Source organism: Pundamilia nyererei, unplaced genomic scaffold, assembly GCF_000239375.1.
Source record: "Pundamilia nyererei isolate P.nyererei 1_Seehausen unplaced genomic scaffold, PunNye1.0 scaffold00115, whole genome shotgun sequence".
Classification (NCBI taxonomy): domain Eukaryota; kingdom Metazoa; phylum Chordata; class Actinopteri; order Cichliformes; family Cichlidae; genus Pundamilia; species Pundamilia nyererei.
Genome location: NW_005187516.1, coordinates 1 through 10,016, shown reverse-complemented (window position 1 = coordinate 10,016; position 10,016 = coordinate 1). Strand labels below are relative to the sequence as shown.

The window sequence follows — 10,016 nt, the reverse complement described above, 5'->3', positions numbered from 1 at the left end:
GCAGATTTATCAGATGCACATTCATGATGTGATTTCCACATTCATCCACATTCTCCTACATGCCTTCCAGGACCAAGGAGCCGACAGAGGAGCTTTATTAACATGTGAAGAGCCCGACATTTCTGACAGGGCTTAAACAAAGAGCTCAAAGGAAGAGTCGGTATTGGACTCCACCAGGTGGGCAGAAACACAGCAGCACATGAGAAAACAGTGACATAAGTGCTGGTTTCATTTTATTTTACATTAACATTTTAACATAAAAATAAACACGTAATTCACAAAAATCCTGTTAAACCCACTCAAACTCCTCCATAAATGAACTCAAAACCCCATCTCAGGTGGGACAAACACAGGTTCATTGATTTATTTTTTTTGTGACCTGAGTTGTCGCCTCTTTAGGCTCTGCCTGTTAATCGTGGTCCCCTGACAGTAAAGCACTTTCGTTCCCACGGCCCTCGGCCTTTCAGACTTCACATAGGGGAATATGCAAGATGCTGTGGCAGGTAATTTCAAATGCAATGTTTCTATCAGATCAATAAACATCAGCAAACACACGAACAGTTTGTGTGCAGTTTGTAGCACAGTGTTGCGAGCTAAAGGTCCAGCTGCTGTTTTCACGGGGAGAGAAAAGAAAGGGCGCGAACTTCACTCAGAGATGGAGAAAGATGACAAAGACAGGAAAGAAAGAAGAAATGTTTATATTTAAAGATAAGGACTGATCAGTGGTGTTGGAAATTTAAAGCTTACATGTAAGTCCTCGTTTTTTTAAATTGGATATCGGGTTGTGCATGTGACAATATGCTTTTGTTCATGTTGTGAAACCTGCTGCAAAACAAACTGAGGTAGACTCGCTGTGGTTTGCTGCACTGTGATGGGTTTAAAGTAAAGTACAGTGTGTGACCGGTGCACAGTGGCTAAGGTTTCATGAAGTTAAACTGATGATGCTGAGATGCAATCACTGAATTCCACCTTCATACCAACTTTATAGTGTCTAATATAAAGACAGCATAAACTGTGTATTGTATAGAGAATGGAAATTAGCCAGAACAACTCACGAGACATCTGCTGACACCTTGTGTCAGCTGATCACAGCCTGTACACTAAGAAAATCTACTGGAGCTCTCAATAGAATTATTGTGTGCTGTGATTCTTTTGCCCACACTGAGCCATTAAGAACGATTTTAGCGTTCCCCCACGTGCTCAATCCCACTTCAGCCCCTGACTGTGCTCATTTTTTGCTTAGATGCAGAGTCATCCTCTACAACGTAGCCAACAGAAAACAGATTTCTTTTCTCTGCTCATGTTCTGCTTCACTGATTCAAACCGAGAATATTTACTAGTATTAAAATTTAGACTAAAATAAAGTTTGTATTTCCATTTCCTAATATTATTTTATTATTACATTAATAAAAAACAAGGTTCAGTTAGCTTTGCATAGAAGCAGCTGGTAGAAATGTGTTTCACAGAGCTACTTTTACTCTGAGTACATTTCAGTACTTTTTCACTTTCACTTGAGTAAAGAAGTGGAATCAGTACTTCAACTTTTACTGGAGTATTTTTAAACACTAGTATCTGTACTTCTACTTAAATACAGAATCTCTGTACTTTTTCAACGTCTGGCTAGCTGCAATTCATTTACAGCAAATCCCACTAAGTGTGGGCCTGTCTACCCCAGTATTTCTCCTCCAGCTGTATTGGTGGATGAAACCTACATAGAGGATGCTTCCTAGGTGAATGAGAACCAACGGGGACTTTATCAGCAGCGGTCAGAGTACCCAGTGCCCACACTGTGAGCGATTGAAGAGCTGCTCCAAAGGTTTCTGTCTGACTGGTAACACAACATCAAATATGAGGCATCTGGAGTCAATCTGCATTGACCACTTTGTTAAACTTCCTTCAAGGCCGTCTTACATGAACACAAGTTAGAATATTTAACTTTGACCTTTGCCATTCAGTAAACTTCCCTTTCTTCTTTTTGAGCCATGGATTTAAGATTAGTATTATTATCCTACTGAAAGTCTGATTTTTCTCACATAACTATCCAGAGGGAAAATCCAATGTTTTCTTATGTTCATTGGCAAACAATTGTTTTGCTGTGCACAGGAGTAGAGTGGCTCCTCCACCTTTTTGGAGGGTTGGTGATTTGATTCTTCAGTCTGAAGTGTTCTTGAGCAAGACACTGAACATCTTATTTTCCTGCTATTCGACTTTGAACATGTGTGATAGTTAGTAAGCGCCTACAAGGCAGAGAATAGAGTGCTGGCTGAAGGAGTGGATGCAACTAGAAGGAAAAGGATTATTGAGTCCGTTTATTCCACCCTAGTGTTCGTTTTGGACAGCAAAGGCTGGAACACTTGGAACACTTCCCATCCCAGTTAAATTTGTCTCTTTGTGACTGGAAATGCATGCAATTTGGCACTGAGATGCAGATTTTCCAGCAGATCCTTGGATCAAATTGAAGTGTCTGGACTATTCTTTCCATCAAACTCTACTCGCAATTTATTTTCTTTTTTTCACAGTGAATGATTTTTATTTATTGATTTTACAAAAGTGACAATTAAATATTAACTGGTGATTCTAAATTGGCAAGATGTGAACATTTGAGCGTGTTGGCCTCTCTGTGGCCTTGTGACTGGCTGGTGACCTGTGCGGGGTGTACCCTGCCTCTCGCCCTGCGACAGTTGCGATAGGCTCCGGCCTGTCAGCGACCCTGAATCGGATGCGCAGAAGAAAATGGATGGATGCATGCAAAATGTTGTGTTTGAGTGTCAGCCGTTTCCGCTGGATACAAATATATTTTTCACACATTGTCGATGCTTCTGTGCAACTGGTGTTGTTTTGTTCTCAGCGTCCGTCTGCAGCTTTGAACCCGTTTCAGGAACTTAAAAGTAATGTTCAAATCATAGCAGAGCTTTTTCCATGAAATAAATAAATAAAGGAGTATCCCAAAAAAGCAGTTCAGAGAGTGAAATTGTGCTCTTTCATTTCTTCTCGTTTTGAAACACCATGTATGCCATTTTCCAGCCCTGAAATTAGAAAGTTACAGATTCATTAGAATCAAAAGTAGTAACAGAAATGTTGCCTGAAGATGTTCCCTGGATCATCAACAGGGAGAAAAAGGGCGATGCGAGAATACAGTTGCATTTAAAAACACTCAAATCAACCAAGAGCATGACATTATGATACATTTATTTTCCTGCCTTTCTTTGAGAATGTACCATCCTAAAATCTCCTCATTAAAATGTAAAGGTGGTAAAGTGCTTTCAGTCAGCCATTGTTTTCTATACAAATCCTATCATTGCATCTGCAGGGTCAGCTAACATCAAGTGGCTGATGCTGAGCCTCAGTTTTTGTACTAATGTGTGCAGTTACAGGTCAAGCTCTAGCATTGCTATGCTTGTCCTGAGCTAAGTATTACAGCATTGCACATATATAATATTTAACTGATTAATTTGATGACATCAGTTGAATTTGTTGGAGCAGAAGCAGCGAATAAGGTCAAAGCAGGACAACCTTTACATATGTCATGTGACACAAAATGATGTCAACATATTCGCTGTTAAAAATATTTGCTCTTTTATGGGATGTTTTATGTTTTCTTTGCCATTTGAAATTATAGCCAGAAATCCAATTTTCCCACCAGCACTTTAATGCAGAGCCCATGAAGATCCAGGAGATGGTGATCACACACAAACTAAAGGATCGCATTACAGTCATCAGTAATAATCTAACCCTAAATCATTATTCCTCCTTATTTTATAACATGTTTTCACTTTTTTGCCTTTCACCTGTGTTACTCCAGCCTGACCTTTGGCTTGGCTGTGTTTGGTATTTCAAAACAACAAAACCGTGACCTCTGATCACGGCAGTCCGGGAAATCATTTTGAAATGCGCACTCTAAACAAACTGTTGTGAGAGCTGTTCCAAACAAGGCTGAATCCTGGACGATATATAGAGTAACCCAGCCCACCACACACACACACACACACACACACACATACAAACACAGACACGCTGGCATTACAGTTATAAAACCAAAAGTCAACATTAAATTAGAAATTAGAAGCTCAAACTAAAGGTGCACAGAGAGTCTGCAACTATAATTGTACAGAAGCAAGTATTTTTGCAATGCTGGTCAGTACATTCCTCCTCGTACAGTTTTCCTGTGCGTCTGAAATCAATTTGAAGGAAGAAAAAATGTAACTCTACAGGTTTGACTTTTCCCTCCAGTTTACTGGATTTTAGATGCTTGCTCCATTTGGGCATGTGGGCAGAGGCATGGTTAGATTTGGGGGGGATTTCCGTAAATAATTATTAACCACCTCTGATTTTATCTCGTCTCTGTGCTCTCATGTTTGTTGCGTTACTCTGCAGTATTTGAGCTCCTGACAGGATGTGTGCGCGCTATCTTGGATTTGTGCTTCTGATTTGGTTTGCAGGAGTGACGCATGGTAAGAATATTAAATTCACTTCCTGCTATTTTCATACTTAAAAACACATTTTTAAAAAGTGCATTTTCCTCTAGTTGCTTACTTGTTCATCACTTTTTCAGCACAAAATGAAAATGTCTGCAGGGCTCCTGTGCTGGATGGGGGTTATTATGTCCCTGAAAAAGAGACTTACTTTCTTAAAGAAGAGCTCACTTACGCTTGTGATTCTGGACGGAAACCGGTGTTGGAGGGTTGGTGGGCGACAAGCAGATGTGAAGATGGGAATTGGGTTCATAAACCACAGTGTATAGGTAAGTGTTCAGTAATATCTCAACAAATTTGTTTCAGTTAGACGCTACAAATCTGCAGGAGTGCGAACTTTATTCAATACCATCAGTTAGCTGTTCATTAAAAGAACAATGTGGAGTGATGCTGTTGTATGAAAGAAGTAATGCATTCAGTTTGAAGCCATAAAAAATTATCCTTATTTGTTATTTGTTTTATTAAATTGTACTCTAATATGTAGTATAATATTTAAAAGTACACAGTAATGTAATGCATACCAAACCCAGCAATTACTTGACAGCTTAGTGTGAGTCTGACGGGTGATATTACTTTCTTCTGTTTACAGAACAGGGTCCTAAATCAGAACAATCGAGGAGCGTGTCAGGATACATTTCACTGCGTGTTGTAGTCGTATAACTATGCATGTGACAAATAAAGAATCTTGAATCAATTAGAGGACAAGAATAATATGAAAACAAGTAAAATACAGTTTAAAGAAAGTCATCAAATGAGTTTTTTTTTTTTTATCTTCTTCAGATCAAAATGCCTGCCTCCCCCCAACAATACCTCATGGAAAATATGATAAAGCAGAAGACGGTTGGTACAAAGAACGGGACTCTATTTTGGTACAATGTGACGATGGATATGAATGCAAAGACAAGTGTACGCCCAGGTGTAGAAGTGGAACCTGGAGCCCTTTGCCTGTCTGTGAGAGTAAGTCTGCCAGATCCCACACAAACAAATCACTTTCTCACCACCTTCGTCAGTCGGCTTGTAATGACAGGTTTTTTTGTTCCTCACAGGAAGGAGGAATTCATGCAGTGAGCCTCCAAAAATCTCTCATGCAGTCATAATTCATCAATACAAGGAGGTGTTTTCTGAAGGTTCAGAAGTGCAGTATGAATGTGAAGAAGGTTATACTCGAGAGGGCAACAATATCTTTTGTGAACGTGGACAATGGACTGCAGGGCCAACATGCAGTAAGTGTGTAAAAAATTCATTTTATTTTTTCTCAAAGTTTATAAGGAACCAGTTTCTATATGTACGTTCATCAGAAGAGATTCATGCACAGCATGTGTAGAAACTGAATTATTGGCTTTTGAAATTGCAGTTGCACTTTGGGACAGCTTTTTGTTTACTTTTTCCTGGTGCAGGTTGATCCAATGTTGCAAGATGACAAATGACCTGCAAGAATATTTATTTCTGCTTATGACAATAAAAATGAACCCTGCAATCCAAAACAAACAAACAAAACAAAAGCTGCATAATAAATACAACAAGGTCTCACTAAATTGAAAGTGGAAAAAATAAAAATCCATATAATTATATAAATGCAGTCCAGGTCTGAGAGACATTAAACTTTACTTTGGCAACAGTCTGTCAGCATCATAACAGGGAAGATTTACCTTTTTTGGGGTCTTTTTTCTTCTTTACATGGGCTGCTTAGTTTTTATAGGATGACAACCACACCTTTTATCAGCAGTAACTGAAATTATGTAGGACTTTTGTCTTGTTTGAAAATTTGTATAAAATTTGAGAATAAATCTGATAGGATTGCCACTGTTACTTGAATTGTGCTCTGAATTCATTTGCAAGTCAGCAGGTAAACAACAGTTTATGTGACAGAGCACGTTAGCATTAAAGCTGCTTTTAAGCTGAATAGTCTCAATAATATCTTCGGTTCTGCAGACGAATCATCAGCAGATCAGGGACACTCTGCATCAGACACAGACGTCCAGCCTGAGGGGGGAGGTACATTTTTAATCGTTTTGTCCGTGCACCTCATCTCTGTGTTTGTGTATACTTTAAATCTAAAGCATGTTTTTCATTTAGACAGAAGAGAAAGTGGAGCTGGCAGTGGTAAACAACCGGAGGGTAAGTGAAGCATATTAATTAGTGGATCCAGTCATCTCATCTCTCAGATTATTGCAGCATTTTTGTACACAGATATTTATTTTTGACTCTCATTTTTGATTTAGAAACAAGAATTGCAAGACAAGCATTAAAAAAGAAAACGGAAACTAGTAAATTTCAAATGCTTTGCAGATTATTTGGCTTCAATTTTCACCCCAACCCTTATCACAGATCTGAGGAAGCTCTAAATTATCATGTCATTACTCTCCATCTGTCTGTGAAGGTTCTTAGTCATCCAGGTCATCGTAGTCAAAGGAGCTTGCAAAGAAAAGCGTCTGGACTTCTTTAAGTTACTTGAAGACGTTTCACCTCTCATCCGAGAAGCTTCTTCAGTTCTAAGGTCAAATGGTGGAGAGTCCCAGATATAAACCTAGTGGGAGTATCCCCCCACAGAGGGACAAAAGGACCCCCTGATGATCCTCTAATCGCCTGAGCCAAGGTGGGAAACTGGGCGTGGGTCCCAATCAGCCAGAGTTTCGGGTTGAGTTCATTGTGAAACCTGGCCCCACCTTATCATGCGAATTCCTGAGGTCAGATGGCCCAGGATGTGAGTGGCCGTTAAGGTGTCTGGGAAGGGATCTCAAAACTGGATTATAGATGGCAGAGAGTTGGTGTCGTAAACCACCGCCTCTGTTCAAAGATGGTCGCTCACAGTGGACATAGATGGCTTCTTTCACTCCTCTTTCAAACCATCTGTCCTCTCTGTCCAAAATGTGAACATTGGCATCCTCGAAAGAGTGTCCTTTATCCTTAAGATGCAGATGGACTGCTGAGTCTTGTCCTGTGGAGGTGGCTCTTCTGTGTTGTGCCATGCGCTTGTGAAGTGGCTGTTTGGTCTCTCCAATGTAGAGGTCTGGGCATTCCTCGCTGCACTGTACAGCATACACCACATTGTTAAGTCTGTGTTTTGGCGTTTTGTCTTTCGGGTGAACCAGTTTTTGTCTGAGTGTGTTGCTGGGTCTGAAATGCACTGGGATGTCGTGCTTGGAGAAAACTCTCCTGAGTTTTTCTGATACACCGGCTACATAGGGGATGACAATGTTGTTGCATCTGTCCTTCTTATCCTCCCTCGCTGGTGTCTGATCTTCTTTTCTGTGCCTCTTTGCTGACTTTAAGAACGTCCATTTAGGATAGCCGCACGTTTTGAGTGCTTCCTTTACATTTGTGTGTTCCTTCTTTTTTCCTTCAGGCTTAGAGGGAACATGTTCTGCCCGGTGGTGTAGGGTCCTAATTACTCCAAGTTTGTGTTCCAGAGGGTGATGGGAGTCAAAGAGGAGGTACTGGTCTGTGTGTGTGGGCTTCCGGTAAACTTCGATGTTGAGTTTGCCGTTCTCTTCAATGTGCACAGCGCAGTCCAGGAAAGGCAAACAGTTGTCCTTTGTGTCTTCCCTGGTGAACTTGATGTTTTTATCCACAGCGTTAATGTGTGCAGTGAAGGATTCCACTTCTTGTGTCTTGATTTTGACCCAGGTGTCGTCCACATATCTGTACCAGTGGCTGGGTACTCTTCCTTTGAAAGAGCCAAGAGCCTTCCTTTCCACTTCCTCCATGTAAAGGTTGGCTACAATAGGTGACACGGGGGAGCCCATGGCACAGCCATGTTTTTGTCTGTAAAAGCCTCGTTGTATTTGAAATATGTAGTGGTGAGGCAGAGGCCTAACAGTGTGCAGATCTGATCGGGTGTGAAGTTGGTCCTGTCCTCCAAGGAGCTGTCGTCTTGTAGTCGTTTTCTGACAGTCTCCACTGCCTCCGTGGTGGGTATGCAAGTGAAGAGAGAGACTACATCAAAGGACACCATGGTTTCATCTGGATCCAGGGTAAGTTTCTGGACCTTGTCGGTGAAGTCGGTGGAGTTCTTGATGTGGTGTGGGGTGTTCCCCATGAGAGGTGCAAGGATGGTAGCAAGGTGTTTAGCAATGTTACAAGTGGCTGAGTTTATGCTACTGACTATGGGTCTGAGTGGGACAGCTTCCTTGTGGATTTTAGGAAGTCCATAGATGCAGGGTATGGCATCCCCTGGGTAAAGGCGGTGATATGTAAGGCGGTCAATGATTCTTGAAGGCAAGCTATAACTTTCTTTTTGTAGCTGCTTGTGGGGTCTTGCTTTAAGGCTTCGTAGGTATTATTGTCACTGAGAAGAGTAGTGATCTTTGTGTGGTAATCTGTAGTGTTTAGGACCACGGTGCATCTTCCCTTATCAGCTGTTAAAACAGTGATGTTGTGGTCTTTGCTCAGGGAAGCGACGGCCTTCTTTTTTTGTATTGTGAGGTTGGACGAAGGGACTTTGGCACTGGAGAGGGTGGCTGAGACTTTCATCCTGATTTGCTCTGCTTCTGTCTGTGATAATTTATTAATCCGTATGGCGGTTTCTGTGGCTGTGATGAGGTCCACTATGGGCAACTGTTGCGGGGAAATGGAAAAATTGAGTCCTTTGGCTAATACTCTCTTTTCAGGTTCAGTGAGATTCCAGTCTGAAAAGTTCTTTACCCATTTCTCCTGACTGTCTTCAGGTGTGTTTTCTTCCCTGAGTTGTGTAGGTTCAGAATGAGGGGTGTGTGTTTTTGAAAGCAAGGTGTGAAATTTCCTGCAGTTGAAGGGTGTTTCTCCCAAAATGTACGGCAATATGTCTGTGAAGGTTCTCAGTCATCCAGGTCATCGTAGTCAAAGGGGGTCCTTTTGTCCCTCTTTGGGGGGAAACTCCCACTGGGTTTAAATCTGGGACTCTTCGCCATTTGACCTTAGAACTGAAGAAGCTTCTTGGATGAGAGGAGGTGAAACGTCTTCAAGCAACTTAAAGAATTCCAGACGCTTTTCTTTGCAAGCTCCTTTGACTCTTCTTATGTTTCTTTTTACTTGTTGTTGTTTTTGCAGAAGCGCTCTGTTTGGTGGATCCTGCTAGATATGCTCGTTATGGTCTTGCAGTAGCTCAACCTGAATACATGCGGGAAGGAGAAGAAAAATATTTTTCTTGTACTGCAAGAGACAGACATATTTTTGTTCGGTGTGCTAACAGAAGAATATATTTGGGCAGATGTAAGTATTTATCTCTTTACATTTTAACTCTTTCAGTTTCTATTTTCCTTTAGCAGCAAACATGTATGAAAATTTCTTCTCTGGGACCTGATACACAAACGAGAGGAATAGTGAAAGAAAAATAAAAAACATAAACATTTCCCACACAGGAACATACTGAAAGAGCATTGCTGATTTGTTAAAAGCTGCAGCTGATGTTTGTGTATAGGAATGACACATTCACTTCATGTTGTATTATGTAGAGTTGTCCCCAGCTTCCAACAGCCAAACTCATCTACCTGCCTTCGTCCCAGCACATCACACAAAGCAGGAGATTCACTCTTTATCACAGGAACAAAGTGATTTAGTGTGCAG

General features: G+C 41.0%; 1 protein-coding gene across 1 annotated transcript; it reads left to right on the top strand.

The window, feature by feature from the left end:
• Positions 1-1,734: 1,734 nt before the first annotated feature.
• On the top strand, positions 1,735-9,662 carry LOC106456333 (complement factor H-like; the record flags this gene model as incomplete). Its single annotated transcript, XM_013913096.1, has 8 exons — positions 1,735-1,831; positions 4,383-4,451; positions 4,553-4,741; positions 5,253-5,429; positions 5,519-5,695; positions 6,405-6,467; positions 6,549-6,590; positions 9,501-9,662. Coding segments are annotated over exons 1-8 (976 nt in total), but the record flags the coding sequence as incomplete, so codon positions are not given.
• Positions 9,663-10,016: the final 354 nt, after the last annotated feature.